The sequence below is a fragment of the Nomascus leucogenys genome, chromosome 2 (genome assembly GCF_006542625.1).
Source record: "Nomascus leucogenys isolate Asia chromosome 2, Asia_NLE_v1, whole genome shotgun sequence".
NCBI classification, from domain to species: Eukaryota; Metazoa; Chordata; class Mammalia; order Primates; family Hylobatidae; genus Nomascus; species Nomascus leucogenys.
In genome coordinates, this window is record NC_044382.1 from 117,873,173 (window position 1) to 117,896,574 (window position 23,402).

At 38.0% G+C, this 23,402-nt stretch overlaps 1 protein-coding gene across 1 annotated transcript in view; it reads left to right on the forward strand.

The window, feature by feature from the left end:
• Positions 1–17,681, forward strand: part of MAN2A1 (mannosidase alpha class 2A member 1) — a 177,007-nt gene extending 159,326 nt beyond the window's left edge. The window contains exons 20-22 of the mRNA XM_030817529.1: positions 3,151–3,345; positions 13,096–13,206; positions 14,910–17,681. Coding sequence (XP_030673389.1) covers positions 3,151–3,345; positions 13,096–13,206; positions 14,910–15,062 — 459 coding nt within the window. The 3' untranslated portion in view covers positions 15,063–17,681. The remainder of the gene's footprint in view (positions 1–3,150; positions 3,346–13,095; positions 13,207–14,909) is intronic.
• Positions 17,682–23,402: the final 5,721 nt, after the last annotated feature.

Consider the following 23,402-nt stretch of genomic DNA (forward strand, 5'->3'; position numbering starts at 1 on the left):
AACTCAGCTCCAGCTGATTGTTTCCACATGGGACTGAATGCCTGTCCAGGGTGACACAGATTTCCAGTTTCTTGGGTAAAAAACAAAAAATGTGTTTCGGGTTTTTTGGGGTTGCTTTTTTAGTATGAATTTTTTATTAAAGAGTTGGCTTAAAAACAAAAAAACTTTTTAATACCATACAGACCTACCAAAATGTGTATCTACAAATTTGCCCCACAGTCTTCAGTCCTGGGCTACAGATACTTACCTCTAAATGTTATGATTCAATGTATTATTATTCATTTTCTCTCCTTCTTCCTCTTTGTCTTTCTTATCCCACCCTTCCTCTCTAGTGTTCTTCTTTCATTTATTTATATTGCATTTGCTTATTAAATTAATAGATTTACTTCAACAGACATTTATTAAGTTCTCACCATGTTTCAAGTCAAACTGAATAAACAAGAGTAACTTAAAAAATGGTCTCTTACTATCTCACCATGATTTAACAGGATCGTTTAACTCAAAGTGAGCTTAATAAAGGGCACCAAGAAGTCTGGCAAGAAGTTCTGACTCATGGAGTAAGGGCTGGAACCCAGTGAGGAAGAGCTGTACTTTGTGTGGTTTGGATCAGAAGGTGCTAGAAACTTTCTTTAATGTCAGACAGGCTGCAGAGAGAAAGCTACACTTACACAGTCTGAAACCTTCCAACCAACAAGAAATTAAATAAGGTTTATAGTACTAGATTAGTTAAGTACAAGGCTGGGGAATTCATTTATAACTTAAACACATAAAATTTCCTGTAGAAAACATGTTTTTAAAACTTTGGGTTTATTATATGACTTACAGTGGAAAGGTTACCTTTGTAGAGATTAATTTAAATATTGGTGGTTCAACAGTTAATGTCTTGTTGAGCCTCTTGTTGCTGTAAATATGATAAGAAAGTACATGAATGGTGGAACTCTGGGTGAGACTTTGCCACTCCAACCTGGCCAGCCTCCAGCAGTGTTATTTTTTCATGGCGCTCTTAGGGTAGAGAACCACAACTCTTCTATAAACTTCTTTATCTTTCTAAGGACAGTAAACTACACAGTTTTTAAGTTCTTGAAGTCCTTAATATCCATGACATTGTTTCCTTTTAGAAGACTCCTGTCAAAATGTCTTTGAAACCGAATCTCGTTTTTCTAGTGCAAAGGTAGTTAAAAGGTAAAGCTTATCTTTTGATTCTAAAGGGAGCTCTGTTTTCTCTATAAGGTTGAATGTCTGGGGTGGCAGTTCCCAGCACAGGGTCATGGAGCAGTGTGCGGATGACTCCATGAAATTCACCTGGGGAGGCTTTTCAAGTTTGCATTTTCAGGACCCCACCTCTCAAGATTTTGTAGATTTGGGATAGGACCCAAGAATCTATGTTGATTAGAGGTGCCCCAACTCATTCTGTTGTGTGGTTAATTTGGGGAAATACCAACGGTTAGGAAGAACTAATCTGGTTTGGAGGATTGGTATATATGCACGTTACTGCTTCTGAAGTATAGAAGATTAATCAGGAAGTGTTCTGGCTACTCACTGGAGTGGTGAGGAATTACTCCAAGACTGTGGAACAAAGCCAGAGCTTTCTCTGAATGTTTCTTGACCTAGAGTGGACTTAATACTTCCCAAATATGATGAGGGAGGTGTTTTCTTTTCTGTTTGAATCTTTTATGTTTTATTGCTCGTGAGTGACTTTGTCAGCAATCCTAACCTAGATTATGAAGTCCTTTGACCTTGGAGTACATTTAAAATACCTTGTTGAAATTGTTCCCTCTTTATTCATGTTATTCTACAAGCTGCATTAAATTTCAGTATTACTGGAGAATATTATTTTATATGCTTTATTTAATCTTTCTTTTAATACAATTCATTCAGACCTGATTTTTTGTCAGTATCTTAATACTGCAGTGTCCCTCCGCTGTCTTAAAAATTTTTTTTTCTCTCCCCATGGTCTGAATTGTAATGACATCTAATGTTAGCTTCTGGCACGATGCTAGTCACTTTTTGCTAGCACCCTTCTGTGCAATGCTAATCTGACATTCTGAATTTTAAGCTCTATATCTCTTAAATCGTGTCTTTTCACACAGATCAGTAGCCAAGCCTTTTATCTGAGCCTTATATTACAAAAAGGATGCAAAATCAGAAGATACCAATGGAGTAATCATTTTAAAAAATAAGATACAAAATTAAATTTGGTTCAAATGTAACTGGTGATCAAAGGACCTTTCTGCATAAATTATTTTCTAAGTTATTTGTGTCTGTTTTTACTCCTTAGGTTAAGATTCTACTCAGTCATTGATTTAATTTTGCATGTCATCTAGAATATTTAATCTACCAACAGTAGTAGATTATTTAATGTTTGAACATACAGAAATGTTGCCTTTAACCATATACCATAGCAAAAACTAAAGCATTTTAAATTATATGGAATAATCATATACTATGTAAATGTGTGATAACTATTCAGTAACATATTTAACACTTCTGCTTCTGGAATAAAATAGTGAAACAATTGGCAATGATTTACCAAGTTGAAAGAAAACAATCAGATGATCTAGGCATGCCACCTATGTTATTTATATTTAAAAATTGGATTTATTTTGAGAGTTTTGTTTTCTTTAAATTCTGTCATTGGGTAACATTTAGTTCCTATCATTTGGTAACGTGGATGGACTTTAGCTTTGAATCAGTACATGCCTTTATGGTCTTGTTAAGGTGTATAAATGAAACTACAAGAATCTGGTGGATGAAACCTGAGAAGGGAGATAATATTTGATGATGCACAACATATAATCTATGTACAGCCCAATCCTTGTACTTTGAGAGTTTTGTGATAGGTTGAGAATTTTCATAAAAAGGTATGCCTTGTCCTAAAATGTATGTAGGAAATGTTTTCAGTATTTTTAGTATTAAATCAATGGAAAAGATATTTTAAACATATGAGTTAGATGTGCACTGTTTATTTTCTTGTATTGCTTACAATTAAACTTGGTAGTTTATGGAGTATTTTCTAAGACTGTTATTTATAAAATATAATAAAACTAAATTATTCATATATTTTTATAGTAAACGCTCTCAGATAATTCTGTTAATATGATGAGAACTGGAAATATAGACCTCTTAAACATGTTTGTTTTTTCTTGATAGGAAGAAGAAAAGAATTCGGTCAGTTATCCTTCTCTCCTTAGCCACATAACTTCTTCTCTCATGAATCATCCAGTCTTTCCAATGGCAAATAAGTTCTCCTCACCTACCCTTGAGCTGCAAGGTGAATTCTCTCCATTACAGTCATCTTTGCCTTGTGACGTTCATCTCGTTAATCTGAGAACAATACAGTCAAAGGTATGTCTCAAAATATATCTTATAAAAAATTACTGTTTATTATGTACTTGTTTTAAGGGGGTAAGGAAAGGAGAAAAAAATAATGTATGCTTTACTATGATTTGAGGAATTATTAACAGGGCTTCACCTTTAGCCAAAAGCTTCATGCCTTTCATTTGACTATTGCTGTATATTTTAGAGCATATCCTGATACTAATTTACTCTTAAGTTCTTTATGGCGAGCAGGTCAGGAAATATCATTAGTAGGTGGGCAATCTGGGCCTTAAGTTTAGCACTACTGACTTTTCCCATTCATTTCTCCTTGTTAGACAGTATCTCTCAGAAGCTAGAGAAATAGTATTTAGTTATTTCTGTATCAAAGGCTTTGTATTTTCCTACCTTTCTCTTGAGAATCACTGCAACTGAGTTTCCCATTAGAAAACCAACTGTTTAGAAGAAATAATAGAGGAAAAGCATGGGGAAGTTTTATTAGGCATGAAATTTAATTTAGTTAGACTGCAGTTATATTCATACCTGTTTTTAACATCAAAAAGATTGCATTTGGAAAGAATAAGAATTAGACATTTGACATTGTTCTTATGTGTTGCAAAGCTGTTTTGATATTGCAAATTGACATAGATTTAGCTGGAAATAGTAAGTGGTTATGGATTCTGTGGAAAATATCTCATGGTAAATGGCCTAAGTATGAAAAGAAGAGGATGCTCATGTTTAAAGACAATATAAGAGGTGAGAAATGTTTAATTTAGAACAAAGAACTAAAGCAATAAAGTAAAGATAAATGCCTATAATTTGGACATTAGAGATTTACAACTTTATGTCTAAGATATAGGAGAAAAAATATAATTTCTTTTTTTTCTTTATAGATTTTTGGTTGAGACACTTTTGAAAGCAAAGGTCAGATAAACAGGGGAAAAATAGCAATAGTCTATTGTACATGCTATACCTGTCACTTGGGAGAGGCCCCAGTTCAAAAGTATTTTTTTCCCAAGGCAGTGGTTTTGGGACCTTGCCTAAATAATATTTTAACAAAGAGCCATAAATCCTCTAGAGACAAGACAAGGAAGAAAGCATCTTCAGGCTCCCAAAAGGCAGGAAAATGTGGGAGGATAAATCTATGGGAAGAGTGAAGTCTGCTCCTAGATGCTCTGGCACTGCTGTCTCTTAGCTGATTAGCAAGCCTTGTAAAGGGGCCTGTCTTTAGACAAGAAAAGGCAGAGAGGAAGGGATGAAGACCTCTTGTATTTGTAAATTGCTGTCCTGCCATGAAGCAGACAGAAGAAGGGACAGAATGGCCCCCTGGTTTTCTTCCTTCTTCAGCTGAATAATCCTCAGTTTTTTGAGAGAGAAGTATTTTGGTTTCCTTCAGAGATAAGGAACTTATGCTTGGCTATGCAGGCAAACATATATGACTTATAATAATGACTACAAGCAAATGCTTGAGGCGTGCGCACGCGTGCGTGTGTGCGTGTATGTGTGTGTGTGTGTGTGTGTGTATTGAAAGGCTTTTTAAAATCATATGAGTGAACTTGCAGGATTTATTTCCTACCCACTACATGCCAGTTACTGCCATAAAACAGACAAATGCCCCTGCCCTTCTAGAGCTTAGATTCTAATGGGAGGATAAAAATAAGAAAAAGTAGGAGAAATGTGTAATATGTTAGATGGTGTTAAGTGTTATGAAGGAGTAAAAAGGGAACAGCCATTCAAAGGAGGTAACACAATTTTAATTAAGGTGTGTAGAGAGGGCCTCACAGGGGTGATAATGCAGTAAAAATCTGAAGAAGATCAGACAATAAGAGACTCCTGCGGATTTCTGGGGGTAGAGTGCTCCAGGAAAAGAGCAAGTGTGAAGGCCCTGAGGCCGGAGAGATATGTGGCCAGAACAGAAGCTCCATGAGAGCTGTGCTTGCCCTTTATTCATTGCTATATCCCCGTGAAGAACAGTGCCTGCACATAGGATCTCAAAAACTATTTTGAATCAGTGAATTGTGTAGATGTTTTTTCCAGGATTCTGCTGTGGCTTTTTGTAGGTCTACATTTTGGCTCCCCAAGGTGTGTCATAACTTCGTGAGCTAAAAGAAATGGAAAGAATAGAGTGGAGGGCATCAAATACTCTGGGCTTCAGGTTACCACCACCCAGCATAGACAGTAGAGGACATCAGCGACCTGAAGAACCCAGAGGCTTCTGGGGAGGATGGGCGGTCACCATCCCTTAGCCTCACTTCTAGGTGGCTCCTCCACTGTAGTTGTTTTAAATGTGATTGTTTTCTGGAAGCAGCTGGAGCTGACTAGAGTTAGTGAGCATAGGGTTTTACCTTCTGTAAGCGAAGCCTGGAACTTGTTTTTTATGTCACCTTTTTTTAGTGGTCACTCACTTCTTTACATCCTTCCTGCTTTTGACTATTTTTTTGTAATACAAATCTAATCACTTCTCAGATGAAAAATCCCATTGCCTACTGAATTGGTTCAGACACTGAGCATTCAGGTCCTCTGCAGCCTGGCCTCTACTCACTGCAGCCACCTGGCTTCCCGTTGCTCTTCGTGCCTTTGGACAGGTGGGCCACCCTCCCTACCTGTGGGCTGAGTGACTGCTGACTCAGCTACCATTTATAACATGAGGCTAATGTCACGTATTGCTGTGTCAGGTCTTTTGCTAAAAACATGAAATCCTATTGTGAAAACCTTTTGAAAACAAAAGCACTCTGTAAACATACCTTGTTATCCTAATGACACTTACTCCAACTTGGTTGCAGATTGGGGTTTTAGCAGAGGGAATAGAGAGCAACTTAACAACATAAAGATTTGACCAAGAGGATTAAAAACTAAAATGTTAATAATGCCTGTTGGTAACTACCATGCTGGCTCATAATCAGAACTAAATACTTGGCAGTTTTGCGTTATCATATCAGTTGGTGCCAGTTCCTCTGTTAGCCTTTGAGTCTTAGCACATATTTATAACAGTTGTTTAAAAGCCCACTAGTAATCCAAGAGGAAGGATTGGTCCATTCAAAACCGCTTCTTTAAAGAATTGCTCTAACCTGATAATAGAAAGATAATCATTGAAGGGAACTGTTGTGGGTATTGATTCAAAGAAAGCTGTACTTACAAAGTGTGCACTGTAATTCCATGCGTATACTAAAAGAAAGACAAAATGACTCAATGAATAAGTGCAGAAGCCAGACCTAAGCATTTTGGTTTGGGTTCCTGTTTCTGTGTGCTAGAAGCTTCCAATGTGCAATAATGGGCTGTTCATTTGGAGAATGCAACTTATTTTTCCCCTTCAAATAATGTCAAAATAGACATAGGTTCCAAGCAAGACCTGAAGTCTGCATTGGCCTGTATTTAAGAAAGCATATTCCTAACCACCACACTATTTCATGAGAAATGTGTCTGAAGGCCACCTTAGCATGATAAGGACACGTGTATTCCTGCCTGACCAACTCCTTCAGCACCATGTTAGAGAGTGCCCTTGCTTGGCCCTGCTCTTGGCCGCTGTCTAAAAGTTTCTCAATTCTTAAACCTCAATTGGTTTTTTTGACTCCTGGGATAAGGGGTTATAGATTCGAAGAACAGTGAGGGTGGCAAGTTGCAGGCTGCAGGTATGATAACCCACTGAGGTAGTTCAGCAGTTCCAACTACTAGTCCTCAGATTCACTGTATCTGGACCACACAGGGGAGATTTTAAACATAGAGACTTTTACAAATTTCCAGATCTCTGAGATTCTCATTCTATAGGGATGGGGAGGAGAGCCTAGGAATTTGTAATTTTTAAAAATGTTTCTCATGAAATTGCTGAGTTATCTCCATTTCCTAAATTAGGAAAGTAAGAATTAGAGCTAAGTTAAATGATAAAAATAAAGTCACCCAGCGGTAAATGGCAGAATCAGGCATTCTGAATCTCAGGCCTTCTGAATCTCAGTGCTGTGTGTGGCCTCAGAGGGTAGCATTTGACTTTTTTAGAATTACTAAATTTGTTTCTAAAAGTCCAGGCTTTCAGGGATTGCTCTATATTAGTAGATGACTTTACATTTTATATAGACATATCTTGCTTTTAGACAGACATACCTTGCTTTTCTGCTTTATATCAATTTTTGGAAAATGATTATATGCCGTATATTTGTATTCAGATGAAAAGGGGAACAAACATCTCTTGAAGCCCTGCCTCACAGCATGCTGCATGGCCTTGCCCATTCCAGCCAGTATCTACAAACTTACCCATTAGCCTTCCTATTCTGTTGGCCTGTCTTTCAACTTTTTTCCTTGATCACCCCCTTTCCCTACACTATAAAGAGCTTGAGATACTACAAAGAAGCTTCTGTAAAGGTTTGAAACCTAGGGAACATGAACACCACTGAAATACACTAAATGCAAAAGCCTTGTCATCAGGAAAGGACCATTATTTAAAAAGGGAGATTGGGTAGGGAAGATGCTGGGAGGATCTCATGGGAGGACAGATCGTGAGTCAGGCTTCTGAAGCTGGAGCTGCAGGTTCAGCTTGGAATAGAGGGACAAAGAGGAAGCTGGATAAGCTTAGCTTCATGGAACCATTCTACTTGGAATACTTTAGAAATGTGATATGTAGTTCAGCTCTTTTTTTTTTTTTTTTTTTTTTCAGATTATTTCCACAGCTTTTATATTTAGACATATTTATTTTATATAAACGTGATATATATATATATCTTAACTGTTTCTCTATGTAATTTATTTTGATTTGTGTTTAACTGTTTCTTGCAAGTAGTTAACCATCATTTCAATATCAGCACCACTTACTGAATAAGATTTTATCTCTCCACTTGTTCATTCTGCCTCTTCTTTTCTTATAAAAGGCAGTTTGAGGATTTTACTTTATTTGTCTTTCTTATAAGAATTGATTGGTGCTTTATTGATCTCCCTAGCTTCTGGAAAGGTGAAAATTGTGAGAAAAAAAAAAAATTCCTTTGTTGTACGTATCTAAGAACAGCCATTTACCTTCCCTTTCTGTCTGTCATTTTATCTTGTTGATCAAAACAGGATAGCTATTATTGGACATTTTAATGAGCACCCTAAAAAATGAATTTCTACTGGTTATAGTACCATCTTAGGACTTAAAATGGAGCATGTAATTTTCTAACCTTTCTAGCTGCCAGAATGCACTAGAGATGAGTATTAGGTATTTTCAAAGAATCTGAGTGGTTTGGAGAAATTTTCCCACCAGATGTGTAGCCATGCCTTAATCTATGTGCACCTTACTAACCGTGTGAGGAGGGTGGGGTCCTATGAGTCCTGGAGAATTTGGCCAAAGTTATGGCCCCTCTCTTCCCCACAAACGGTGGTTGTACACATAACGTTTACTACAGTTTCCAAAAGTTTACTGTTTCTTTTGGTGCGAGACAGGAATGACATAACTCACATCTTAAGATCTTCGGTAGAGGACTATTCACCTGCTTTTCTTCTTAAAAGAGACTGTCATGTGTGTATAATTTTCAGAATGGCCTTAAATCCTATTTGAAGTGGGGTGAATGGATAGGTGGATAGGTGGTAGATGGAAGGAAATTACAATTTCCAAAGCTTGGTTTCTGAATTGATATATTTTTTGATAAGTTGTAGTTTTATCTCTGCTGGAACCATCAGTCAGTACTCTTCTTTTTCAGCCGTCAATTGGAGGGGTTATATCCTTTAGTTTACAGTATTTTGTTATTTTACATCAAAAATATTTTTTATCTTTTCTCTCCTGGCTAGGTATCTATGAGCACAAATTCATAGCTAGTGCAAAGGTAGGAGAAGGAAGCTGTTAAAAGCTTAAACTTTGGAGTCAGATGTCCTGGGTATGAGCATGTCTCCTTTGCTTTCTAACCACGAGACTTAGAGCAAGTCACTTAACTCTCTGAGTCTCAGGCTCCTCCTTAGTAACATGGAGATGGTAATAATACTCACCTTAGAGATGTTCTGAGGATTGGAGATAATTTCAGTGTTAGTAAAGCACTTAGAACAGTGTGTGGCACATAGTAAGCCCTATGAGTGCTTGACAAGTAAAGGTTCTCACCTGTGATAGTTCAGTCATGAACAATGGCGATTGTCACTAATAATGAGATAAAAACATTGCCAGAGTAAATCTTGATGTCACTTTGACTTATTCCTGATATTTTAGGTTGGTACAAAAGTAATTGCAGTTTTTGCTATTAAAAGTAATGGCAAAGCTACAATTACTTTTGCACCAACTTACTACTTTGTTAGTAATTCCTCAGATATTTAAAAATAACATAGCTAAAATTGTCTGTTTGCTAGGCATTATGCCAAGTGCTTTACGTGAACTTTATTTAAAGCTCTCACAAAAACCCTGAGAAGGTAGGCAATATTTTCATCCCATCTTACAGAATAGGAAAGTAACTGACCTAGAGATATGATAGATAACTGTCTAGGACGCACAGCCAGTAATGTGGTCCTGGGGCACACGCAGGTGTGTCTGAGTCCAGATGGCTTCTCAGAACCTTATACTGTCTTGCATGGGAACAAGAAGGGAGAGGGAGCACTGAAAATGTGAGGGAATACACTGTCTATTTTTCTTGTGTCCTCAGTGATAATAGGACACCTACAGAAGGATATCCCAACCATTGGCAGGAGAAGACTAAGGGCTAATCCAGGATCACTGGTGGTCATTGCTATTTGAGTATAAGAGAGAATGCTTTGTGATAGAGATTTTCTTGTATATTTACATATTTTAATACAAACTCATATACCACCTCAACTATTTCAAAGGTTGTTGTGAGATAAAATGAGTTAATTGATGAAAAGCATTCTGCACAGGATATGGCACACAGCAAGTGCTCAACAGGTATTAGCAATGACTGATATTGTCACTGCGGTTGACCCTCAGTCTTCAGAGGGACTCTTCACAGGTCCAGCTTAGCTTGCTGAATTTATAGAGGTTTACTCAAAGTCACATAAATGGTTCATGGTAGAAAAAATCATTGGTCTGATTCAGCTTTCTCTAGGCCCAGCTTTATCTGATGGCTTCATTCTGCAAACCAAATCATCTTTCCCGATACTCCACCAAGTTGCTGGAAGAGCCTCAGAGGCCCAGCTTAGTCTATGAGCTGAATGTTGGTTTTATCCCCTGAATTAAGTTTGCAGTGGATTTTCTCTGTGCAACTTTTGAATATGCCAGCCTTACTTCAGTAATTCAGCCTCGAAAGTGATCTAATCTGTTTTACAAAGACAGTTACCTGCCACAGTACTTGGCACAATTTCAAAAATTGTAAATTTTCTTCCCTACATCCTCCCATTTTATGGGGTTCAGATATTACTAATGCATTAATGAATGTAAAAGCAGTTCTTCCAAAATCTGTTTACTCTCCTAGAGCATGCAGTGTGACTGCTTGAGGGTATCTGTTTTCCTGCATGCATATTCAAGTTAAATTCACAGTTTCCCTACTTTGAAAAACAGTTTTCTTGGAAATAAAATGTCTAGACAGACTTTGAAACTGAAAAACTGCTGCTTTGCCTCAGGTATTTTTGCTTGAAAACTGATACTTTCATGAATATTTGCTTTTTTAAAAACTTGGACAAGATGATTGCTATTTCAGTTCGTTTTTACAAAAGTGATGTAATTTTAGTTTTGAGAGAAAGTATAACTTTTTCTATCAGTGAAAGTTAATTTTTGTGACTTTTATCTCTATTTTTGTATTGTCGGCTTGTAGAATTCAAATGTAGAATTCCAAAGGTGTTTCCCTCCCCACGTTTTTTGTCCCCTTCTGTTGCTATAAAGGCCTTAAGAATTCATTATTCCAAGAGCACATGTGTTGCAGGAATTTTAGCAATGCCTGCTATCAAGTGATATGTAAGGATGGACCCATGAGTTAAAATGGCCAAATGCTTTAGGTTAATAGTGATATGTGCTTTTAAAAGAGCTTAATGAAGAGGGTTTCTAATCTGTTAATCTGAATCCAGACTTTGTTATGATTTTGATATACAACTCTAGACATATAATTTAGGAGTTCCCTGAGTCTTTAGCTACAAAGTTGTAATGTCGATAAAGGAAATTTATGCTAAGGGCTTCCTGTGTGCCAGACACTTGGCCAGATCTTTGTTAAGCTATTTCATTTCATCTTCATTTTACGGAAAAGGAAAACCTGGTTTTGCTGAAACCCACGGCTAGTAAATTGCAGAACAAAGATCCAGATATCCAGCTGTCTGACTCCCTACTCAGGCTCTGAACCACTCTTACTACACAGCTCCTGCACTAGCGCATTCTGCCCTACAAGGCAGTGTGAAGCTACTTACATAGTATTTTCAACAGGTTAATCCACACAGTGACTCCATGAAGGAAATAATACAAGCATTACCTCCATTTTACAGGCAAGAAAATAGATATTTAGGAAGAAGAAATTACTATCCTAAGGTTTCACAGTTGGCACATGACAGAGTCCTCTCTGTTATTCTTTTGGAGATCTAATGATACCATAAATGAAGGGTTTTCCTATGTGTTATTTTTATACTACATGGGGAGGGTGTTTTAAATGTGTTGAAATGCATTAGAAATTTTTATCATATGATTTAAAATTGCTGTGTGTATCATGTGGTCTTGTGATGACTCAGAATTCCTTAAATGACTTTTCTCTTCCTTCAAACAAAATCTTAGCAGTACCACTACAAAATATCAGTGTGAAACATCATAACATAGGTTATTCCAGCCAAGACTCTGAGGTGAGGACAGCTTTAAACTGTTCAGGCACATTAAAATCAAATCAGTGGTGGAGATTCTGGCAGCCATTCAGGAAAGATGTCTCTTTAGTACATTAAAAAATCTTATCCCCTAGTGAGGATGATCAAGAGTTTGGGCATATTCCTGTCTGGCCAGAGAACAGGGGAAAGAATCAGTTTTATCACAGTGTCAGTGCTGAGCAGCACATGACTCTTTTTTCAAAAACTGTATGTTTCTTAATTTTTCCAGGGATTTTTAATTCATTTATCTTATAAACACCTTCCAACTTTAGGAAACATAAAATTTATTAAGATAATTGTATTTTAAAATATTCAGAGACCTAAACCATTCATGACATTGATACTTAAATGGATATGAGAAATTTTATTGCAAGAAAAGGTATACTGACCCTCTTAGCTGACTTGTCATGTTTAGTATTTTTATTTTTGTCTGCCTATCAACAATAGCTTCTGCAGTATCAATTTAAATGATACATCAAGCTGGTAAATGTGAGCTGGCCTATCAAGTGAAAGCATAACTAAATTTAGATAGCTCTAATATAAAAATAATGAATCAATACATCAAAGATTAAGAATGCAGTTAGCAAAAATTAATGTTCAATTAAGAAGAATATATGACTTTTAAGTTAGATGGTATATCATTCAATGACCAGATAAGGACTAAGTTTAGGTGCAGTTTATTCAACTGATGTGTGTATTTGAAAAATAAGATGAAAACACAATGCTTTATTTGAAGAAACTTTAATAAAACAATATATAATGTGTGGACATAAGGAAATCTAAGTCCTCGGGGATTATAGGGGAAACCAAGGCATGAGGTTACCTAACAAGTAACCTTAGAACATAATCTCACCTGGCTCAGTACAAGTAGGAGAGGATGGTAGCAGGTGAATAAGCAGTGAGCATGGACCTGAAGAGAGATGAATTTGCCTAACTTTCTTGCTAAATAAATGTGCTTTTGGATGCTGACATCAAGAGAGTGGTGTGTGAAGTACCGTAAATATTTGCTTTATTGTCTGCGCGGTGTGACTGCATTCTGCTCATTTGCAGGTGGGCAATGGGCATTCCAATGAGGCAGCCTTGATCCTCCACAGAAAAGGGTTTGATTGTCGGTTCTCTAGCAAAGGCACAGGGCTGTTTTGTTCTACTACTCAGGGAAAGGTAAGTTGAAAAGGTTATTTTTGCTTAGTGTTAGTGTGCTTTGAAATCCTCTTTCTGCAAAGGATCTTGACAATAAGATCATGTTTCGTTGCCTCTTTACTATCTGTTTTGTCGGTCTGCAAATTAGTTTGAATCTCCCCATCTGAAAAATGCACTTTTTCAAAACTTCAGCCTCCTTTCCTTGTCAACATCAAAAGGCATAGCTGGAATTTATGCACATTTGAAGGCAATGCTCTTGTTATTTCCTAGGCCTTCTATTTCCAGCCTACAAAGTGCCTTGCTCTCAGTCCCCCAGTTTTCTCCTCCCCTGAACCACACATGCTCGCATATCATCTAGTTCAGCATTGGTAAACCTAAGTCCTACCGAGGCCAAGGCAAGTTTATAAAAACTGAAGCTTATAGAGGTAGCCATAAAGAAGCAAATGGGAAAATTCAGACTGTAGGCTAGTGGAATAATCCACCCACAGCCCAGGAGGCAGCTGTACGTAGCGCCAATCAGTTGTTTTCTCTTGGGAAATAAATGTAGGTCTTGGTCTTCTGATTAATGCAGATTTGCATATGAGTCAACACTGTGCAGGCCAAACAGATCCTCAGTCTGAACACAGCTTGCTGGCTGCCTATTGTTTATTTCTCTTCAAGTTGGTCTTTCTGGCAGTTCCATCAAGCCTGTCCTTGAAAGGAAACAAACCTCCAATCTCCTGCCTCTGTCACTGAAAGGGCCATGACTCAGAGAAGGCAGCTGGGCTGATTTAGGCACACAGGCAGGTCTGCCTCACCAGGCAGCTCAGCTGACCCAGCTTTCCTCCAAAACCTCATAAATAATGCTGTAGACCAGACTCAAGTGATTCAGTTCTAACCCTACAAATTAGCGTGTGTGTGGGGTCCAAAAAGATAAGAAAAATGTGGTAGGAGCCCTGGACCTACTTAGATAGATTAGCTTCTACATTTCTTTTACCCTACCCTGCTTGGAGTTGGTGCCAAGAAAGCACTGATATTTTTATTACTTTTTAATTATACTGTATTTGCACTGTATTGTATTGTTGATGATCTAAGTATACTTGGTTCTGAGCATTCTGACATTAAGGCCTTGAGTCATAAGGGGGTTATACGATCCAGAGAGACAGATAACATGGCAGCAGTGAGGGAAATACTTTCCAAATGACCTGTCCACCTCTATAGACTGAGACTCAATGACATAATGATCCTTACTTGTAGTGAGCCTGTGTGCTCTCTCTTAACTCTTTCAGAACAGGAAAAAGTGGTTGAGGACTACCATTGTTAGGGATAAGTATTGACTAAAAGAGAATGAGGATATTTTTAAAGCTTCTTGGCCATTGGATGTCCTTTCTTTTATTGAAAAAGCCCCTGTGCATGATAAAATTCTCAAGCAATACAAAAAGCAGTGCAGAATATGTTGTTCATGACCATTACTGGTTTCCTGTTTCCTTCCAAGGATAGTCTGTATGTTCAAGCATGTATATATGTATATTTAATTCACCCTTTTTTCTGTAAAAAAGAACTTATATATATATATATATATTTAATAACTTATATATGTATATTTAATCTACCCTTTTTTCCTCAAAAGAGAACTTCAACATACTGTTTTATTCCTTCTCATACTAATTTTCACAGAATATATAGTTGTGCTGTTAATCTTCAAAGTTGATCTAAATATGCAAATTTTATCATTTGCTTTTCAGATACTGGTACAGAAACTTTTTAACAAGTTTATTGTCGAAAGTCTCACACCTTCGTCATTATCCTTAATGCATTCACCTCCCGGCACTCAGAATATAAGTGAGATCAATTTGAGTCCAATGGAAATCAGCACATTCCGAATCCAGTTGAGGTGAACCTGACTTTCACATTTGGATTGGGAATCATTGGCTTTTATACCTTTCTTGGTTTGACGTGCAATAAAGAAGCACATTATTTTAGCTTCTGGCTACTGTGAGAACATGAATTCTGTGATTCTGTGAGTTTTTTCTTTTTTCTTTTACCAGTACATTAAGAAAAAAAAAAAAAAGCCATGCTATCAATCAAGTTTCTTTTTTTTAAAACTTCCTCCCGTGAACTACCACTATCAGTATGAATTGATGCAACAAATGAAGAAATATTTAAAGACAGCCTCTCAACAGATTGTATCTCAGGTTATATGCTAACTAATTATGTCTATGTTGGGGGTTGTGAAGAGATTCTTACAAGTATTTGTGTGCTGATTCTTCATTAGTTTTACAAAAACACCTATTTGGCTGAAATGGAATAAAATGTTTGTGGGTAAAAGCTAATGGCCAAAATGGTTGCAATCATTCACACTAGTTAGAAAAATTATGTGTTGAAATAAGTGGAAAAGTGCAATCCATCCACCCTTATGATTAACATAGATGATTTTTATACCTTTTTCTGGTGTACCTCTTGACCTTCTCCTTCCCTTCCTACCCGTTCTAAGTATTTCCAGAAATACCTGATTTTGAATCATTCAACAGTAGAAAAAGAGGCATATTTTCATTACTTGACAGTGTGGGATGGGTGCAATTTATTCCATCTTCACTAAAATAGAAGCAATTCCATAGGTACCATAAACCTATTTTAGGTACCACAAGGTGTCTTTTTACACAGCTCATTTGAATACAGGTGTTCTGAGAAGGGGTTTCTATTTTAAAATTACCATATCAAAATGTGCCTTATTTTTTTATAAGTCTTGTTAAATCAGTTTCCATATTACTGTTTGGGGAAGGGGGAATGTTGCGGGGTCGGGGAGAGGGTGGGTACTTTCTATGACACATAAATGATGTAAATTTTGCCTGACAATGCTGGCCACATTCTGATCTGTTTCATTAAATTTGTGGTGATGTTACTCTAAACATTTTGACTATTTGAATGTACTGAGATGTCAGAAAACAAAACAAGGAAGGAAAATATTGTTAATTAAAATATGCTGCTGCCAAGGAAACTGCAACTTGAAGCAAGGATTTTGTAAAATGCAAAATCCAGCTACTGTTTCCATTTCACAGTAGTTAACTATATTAAAAAGAGAATGCTTTAAAATTGATCTTGTTTTGAAACCCACTTTTATGTAGCTCATCATGGTTTATCTTACTAAGGAATATGTTTGTTCATTCAATTCTCAACTTTTGTATGTGCTAACCTTAAAGTGAAGTTCTGAGCCCGTGTGCCATTACAGTGCTTTTAATAAAATTTATTTGGGATTATTGTTTCCTTAACATTAAAATAATAGCGACGTTTAGACTATTCAATTTTAGCATAGAAAGGAGTCTTTGAGTATGTACAGTTTTGAAAATTCTCTTTGAGATAATCAATTTCGTATTCTGTGGCTTTCAACCTCCATTTACCTCTTGTCATTCCAATATCTTTATAGAGAAATAAAAACCCAATTTTTCTTTCACCATTTAGTTTATCATCTGGATTTTCACTCAAGATGCAGCTCCTAAGATTATTGTTATGTTAAATTCATAAACTCCTTCACCTTTAATAATTAAGGAAACAATGCCAGTGTTGATAAAGATATTACAAGGGGTAATTTCATGCAATAAGCATGTACTGTAAGTTTTCTTCCTCATTTTTTGGGAAAAAAACTGAAAAAAGAAAAAGGACTTCCTTTTTGTGGACATCTACAGATGTTAGGGTTGCCAGAAGCAAATCCCAGGAATGAGATCAGTATTTTCATTGCATCTTAAATGTATAACCTTCCTGGTGGGAGTTCAGTGTGTTCTGTGGTTAAGTGGGTGTGCTTAATCATTCTCGAAATTCTGATCAGATGAAATAAAAAAAAAATCTTGTTGCAATAACAGTGGTTTTTGCCACTGCTGGTTGTTTGAGATAGATCTGTCCCATGTCAGTCTGGGGTTTTATTCAGCTTGTATTGCTACCAGCAGTTCACAGGTAAAGCAGAAATTCTCTTTAAACAGCAAGTTTCTTCTTTTTAAGGTTACTTTTAGAATAAATCATCAGGGAAATAGAGAAGATGCTTTTGCTTTGGGTTGTGGTCAAAAACTGATTAAATAATTTAATGTCTGTGGCACACACTAAAAACCATACACTTCAGTTGTGATCTCAGTGGCATATTTATTTGGTTAGGTTTCGTTACATTTATTATTAAGTTTAGTTGACCAAGTAGTTCAGTGTTTTCTTTCCTTTTTTTTTGGAAATTTTAGTTTGAGTTTGTGACTGCAGTGTTCAAGAACTCAGCATCCTTGTTTTCTACAAATACCGATTAAAATAAAATGCTGTAAAATGTGTTGTAAAACATTATCATGATCTTCCCATGCCTTTGTTGTACTTGTGCCGAAGTGTTTTTATATTCCTTTGTCTGGAAGAAAATGTTTGCTTTCGTTTTGATCATTTTGTTCACCTTGGAATCAACAGGTTTTGATATTTTCTCTTGGAAGATTTTATATCTTTTTGGGAATATGTAATATAAGATCTCTAATAAAAGATAATCTTATCATGTACATGGTCCTCTAGAGTAGTTCTTAATCCTATTTTGTAAACGTATTAAAACGTAATGAAGGGGTAGGGGGAGTAGTGAGGGTCTGTTCTTTGTTCCTTCATGATAGATTGCTTTTTTTTTTTTTTTTTTTCTGGACACAGAGTCTCGCTCTGTCACCCAGGCTGGAGTGCGGTGTTGCAATCTCAGCTCACTGCAACGTCCGCCTCCTGGGTTCAAGTGATTCTCTGCCTCAGCCTCCCAAGTGGCTGGGATTACAGGCACCCACCACCACTCCTGGCTAATTTTTGTATTTTTAGTAGAGACAAGGTTTCACCATCTTGGCCAGGCTGGTCTTGAACTCCTGACCTCATGATCCACCCACCTCAGCCTCCCAAAGTGCTGGGATTACAGGCATGAGCCACCATGCCTGGCCTGGATTGCTCTTTCTTTAGTCCAGTTGTAGTTAGAAAATGTAGTTGTAGAGTGAAGATTGTAGATGGGTGGTGGTGAGTGTTACATCTGGGTTTGGAGGCACCTTTCAGCTTGAAGTCTAGGGACCTTCCTAGCACCTGTGCCCCACGGGGCCTTCTGAGCCCATTAGGAGGTAGGCAGATTGTGGTCAGATTCCATATATAAGCAGGACAAAGTTTTGGAGGGGAGTAAGCTCAGACATGAAGCTAAGAAGGTCCATGTGAATTGATCTAGAAGGGAGGGTGGGTTGAAAGAGTCGCATCTGGAGGCACCCTCCAGCCTGCTGGCCCAGACTACTACACAGCTTCAGTGACTTTAGGGGAGTCCCCTCAAAGCTGAGAGGCAGGCGCAGGTGGAGAATAAATATTCAGGGAGGTACACATGGGTTAGCCAGGTAAAAAGTACATGTTAACTAGGAAATCTGCGCTTGGTTTGGGTAACTTATGCAGTAAAGAAATAATCCACTCAAGGCCAGGTGTGGTGCTTCACGCTTGTAATCCCAGGACTTTGGGAGGCTGAGGCATGCAGATCACTTGAGGCCAGGAGTTTGAGACCAGCCTGGCCAACATCGTGAAACCCCATCTCTACTAAACATACAAAAATTAGCTGGGCATGGTGGCGGGCACCTGTAATCCCAGCTACTTTGGAGGCTGAGGCAGGAGAATTGCTTGAACCCAGGACACGGAGGTTGCAGTGAGCTGAGACTGTGCCACTGCACTTCAACCTGGGCAATAAGAGTGAAAATCTGTCTCAAAAAATAATAATCCAGTTATGCACACACGGGAGTGTAACAATCTGTAGAAGTTAGTAAAAATAGATGTCATTGAGAAATAGTGAGACTTGTCTTTGGCCCCATAAAATTAGATCATTAACGTGTTAAAATAACTTGAATTATTTTATGTTCACAATGCCTTTTACAAACCTTCGAATCAGACTAACAAAGGGCAGTTATGATGTTGAAAAGTTGGATCACAGGGGAGTTGAAAGAATTAGCAAGTGCTCTGTTACTACCACATATCAAAGCAGAAAACTACCACATATCAAAGCAGAAAGAGAGGTTGTAAAGGGCGAGATTTCTCCAGTACACACTAGATGAAGCAAAAATAGGAAATTGTAACTATCCAGTAACTAATGTTCAAGGTAGGTAGCACTCCAAATATAGCTATTGCCAGGTATGAGATGCCATCTAAGCTCTGTCTGGATCTCTTGGTTTTTCTTTCCCCTGAGTTGTCCTCATTCTTGGGCAAGGTCTGCCCAGTGAATGGCAAAATGGCTGCCAGCAGATCCAGACTGGCATCCAGACAGCTCAGAGACCTCAGTGGAAAGGGCACTTTTATCTACACTTTTGTCTAATTTTTTCAGCAAATGTCCTGGGATTAATGTCACTGGCTCTTTGGCTCATGTGCTAATGATTATGGCTAGGAGTATAGACTTAGGTTCAACTGAATCACATGGAGAAATGGGTGAGGAGTAGTGCCCCACCCCCAACCCAAAGAAAATGGAGTTCTGCAACCAGAGAAACAGGAGTTGGGTGCTCAGATACTTTGGATACTAGGCAGGCAAAATACAGTAGAAATACATTGCAGAGGAAAACCAAATGGAGATTGTGGATTTAAAGGAAGCTGAAAGCAACACCCAGTTTGAGTTTCAGGAAAGGTCCCATAGAAGAAGTGGACTTGAGATAATTAATTCTTAGAAGATGGATTTGATTTTAGCAGGTAGAGACAATATGTGTCCCCTGTTAAAAAAAAAAAAAAAGGTGGGGCAGCAGGGGGAAGACATGATAACAGCAAACCCTGAAAAACTAGAAGAAGTATCTTCTGACTGAAGCAGTGCTGTCCTATAAAGCTTTCTTTGATCATGGAAATGTTGTTTATACTTGCTCTGTCCAGTGTGGTAGCTACTAGCCTCTTTTTTAGCTCTTAAATATTTGAAATCTGATTAGTGCAACTAAGGAACTAAGTATCTTAATTAAATGTAAATAGCAACACGTAGCTACTGTGTCTGGAGTGCATAGTTACGTATAATACCTGAGTAGAAAGTACAACTGAAAATACAAGTTAAGGCCACATTTTGCTAGAATCCTGCTACTCAAAGTGTGGTCCTCATCCCAGAAGCATTGACATTGCCTGAAACATGTTAGAAATGAAGACTCACAAGTCCCACCCCGGATCTACTGAATTGGAATCTGCATTTTAACAAGATTCCCCCAAGAATTCATGTGCTCATTAAAGCTGCCCTAGCACATTTTTCAAGAAGTTAGGTCTCTGTCTTGTCAAACTTTTCTAAATAACTCTTTAAGTCCCACCCTTACAATCTCTACTGCCTGAAAACATCCCATAAAATCTGTGCACTTGTCCTAAAACCAACCAATTACAAGCTATTTCCGGCCCTGCCCACTTCTAAAAAGTGACATTCAAAAGTCTTCCTTGTTAAAAATCTTCTGTTTATCTTAGAAAAATATAGACGCATATTAACTTGGATTAACATAGAAACTTTTGCCATGGCCTAAAAGCCCTACCTGGCCTGGTCCCTGCCCTTCCACGTATGTGAACTTTATTGTGTGTGTTGCATAAAAATTTATTTCCTGACTCAAGCCAGTCTTGCCTTCTACCACTGTCCCTCTTACTGACAGTTGTCTAGGATTTTCTGGGTCTCTAGCTCGCCAAGATCATTCCTCTTAAGGGCCTTGCACTTCCGTCTGCATCAAAGGCTCTGCTCTCGGACCTCCCTATGGCAGGCCTCCTCCTATCCTTCTCATCTTAGTTCAGTTGTCATCTTCTTAAGGCCCTCTTCTCTTGACCAGCCATGTTATCAGAGTCCTACCTCCACTCCTTCACTGAGTTATCTCCTTTTTCTTACAGCAGAGCCAAACCTGAAATTTTGTTGGTTTGACTTCCCCATTAGAATGTAAGCTCCTCTGAGGGCAAGAACTGCAGCCGTCTTGCATTGTATCCCCATGCTTGGAACAGCAGGGGTTCCATAAATACTTGTTCACTAAATGAATAATGATTACCACCTGTAAATGTAGAGAAACAAGAATTATAATTTCAGAATAAAAGGCTGCAAAATCCATTACATCTAAATATTTGTTTGTTCATGTTATTTCTCTACTCAAAACTCTCAGGGAATTCCCATGGCCAGTAAAGAATGTATAAATTTTCAAGCTCTATTCCTAATCCCCTCAAAGGATATGACCTTATGGAATACACTGAAAGTTATTATTAACCAAAAGCTGCCCCTTCACCTTCTTCTTCCTAACAAAACTCTGATTTTACTCAAGTACCAGGTAGCCATGGGTCTCAGAGGGTGAATCGTGGCTGGTCTAAATCGATCATGATAATTTCCTTCTCCAGGCTGGATTATTGATTTAGGAATTGACATCTGATACAATTCTGGCCAATCCAATGACCTATCATGGAAATTAGTTGGGAGCTTCTGGGACAAGCCTCTTTACTCCCTCTTAAAAAGGGGAGAGCATCTTACTCTCGCATGACCAGGTTCAAAGACAGCATTGGGTAAGTGTTGATGCTGGAGCTGCTGCAGCCATTTTGTAACCCTTCAGGGAAAGCCTGAAGACAGAAGTCAACTGGATAAGTAGAGCCTTGGTCCCTGATGATGCCGAGCTGGTGAATGAACCAATTCCAATTTTCTCATTATATGAAGTAATAACTCACGTGAGTATTTGGAGTTTAGTGTTACATGACAAAGAGCTAAAAGCATTTAAACCAATGCTCTTGGGTGTCACCACTGCCCCAGCACCACGCTCTTACTTATGTAGCTGCTTTGCTGAATGGGTACGTGTGGACTTGAGTGACTAAGTCCACTCAAGTGGACTTGATTGCAGAGTCAGTCCCTCGGAACATGGCCTCTTACTTTGTCTCTCCTCCCCTCACCTCTCACATATTTTGCTCAAAAATTTTAATAAACTGCACTTTATTACATTGCAGTATCTTTTTTCAAACATAAGGTGTGTAGACGGGTTTTTAAAAATGTGAAGTGAATTAAGCATGTGGGTACTAGGGAAATGCCTGAAGATTTTAGAGTTCCTTTAGCATATACTCAAAGAGTGTTTTAATTTAGATGTGGAATTGGGGCTGGCTCCTGTGTGGCAAGATGACCCTTCCAAATGTCAACCAAAAACTGGAGGTAGAGGGGAAGAATAAGTAAAAGGGGCTGGGGTGGGAGCAATGAGTCAGTGGCAGCTAGTTTCTTTGAAGTATGTCAAGTAACTCTTTCAAGTACTTTGAGACTTTTTCAAACATCGTTGAGAAGCTGTCTGTGAATTTCTAAATCTACAAAGGAGGGAAATTGTAACACTGCTATTTAAAAAGGGCTTTTTTTTTTTTTTTCAAATTTATTGTTTAGATTGACATTGTAAAAGGGCCTATTTTACGGGCTTTACATGTAGACTTGAGTTCTTGGCTCCCAGATTTTTTAATTCACAGTTTAGCCTTAGGACTCATTTTCTGGTCTCAGAGCTAAATGACAATGCTAGCAAGCAAGATGTACCTATAGGGTCCGGATGTGTGAAACACCAGTAAAATAAAATAGAACCCTCACTGGTTGGCTTTCAAAGCTTGATCTGAAGTTGGCGGTAGGTCTTTGTTTGGTCTGAAACTCCCTCCTGGAACTGGAGACTCAGAGCCTTTGTGTTTCTTGGGATGGATTTTTCAGCCATATGCAGGACTGAAATAATATCGGACCGGCTATATGGAAGTGAGTGTTCCAGAAAAACCATGTGAGTCATTCATTTACGTATTCATCTTCCTAAATGAATTTTCTAAGTGCAGTTAATAAGATAACTTTGAAGTTAAAATATATTTTCTCAAGTAAAATCTGCAAACTCATCCTCACTGAATTTGTGGGGTACCTTTAAGAGGAGTCTGAAGGCAGTTTTCACTTTTGCATTGTGCCATCAATGAACATTAACTGAATTTATCATTTAAGCAGGGCAGTTGTGCCAGGCTCTGAGAGAGGGGGATTCTAATAATCCTGCCCTCCTATTAGAAAGATAAATCCCAATGCAGTTAAGGTGCCAGAAGATGAGAGCAAGAGGGTCGCATTAGTGGCACAAATGACAGATCCTCTGGGAGTACAGAGGAAGGAGACTTTCCTTCCATCTGGAATGATGAGGAGGGAAGGCAAGGAGGTAGGAGAATTAGAGCTGAGCCTGAAGAATAAGTGTGTCACCAGCTGGGTGTGTGAGAGGAGGGTGACTTGAAACCAACAGCACAAAGGCAAGAAATCTCATTTCTCGTGGAAGTTTCAT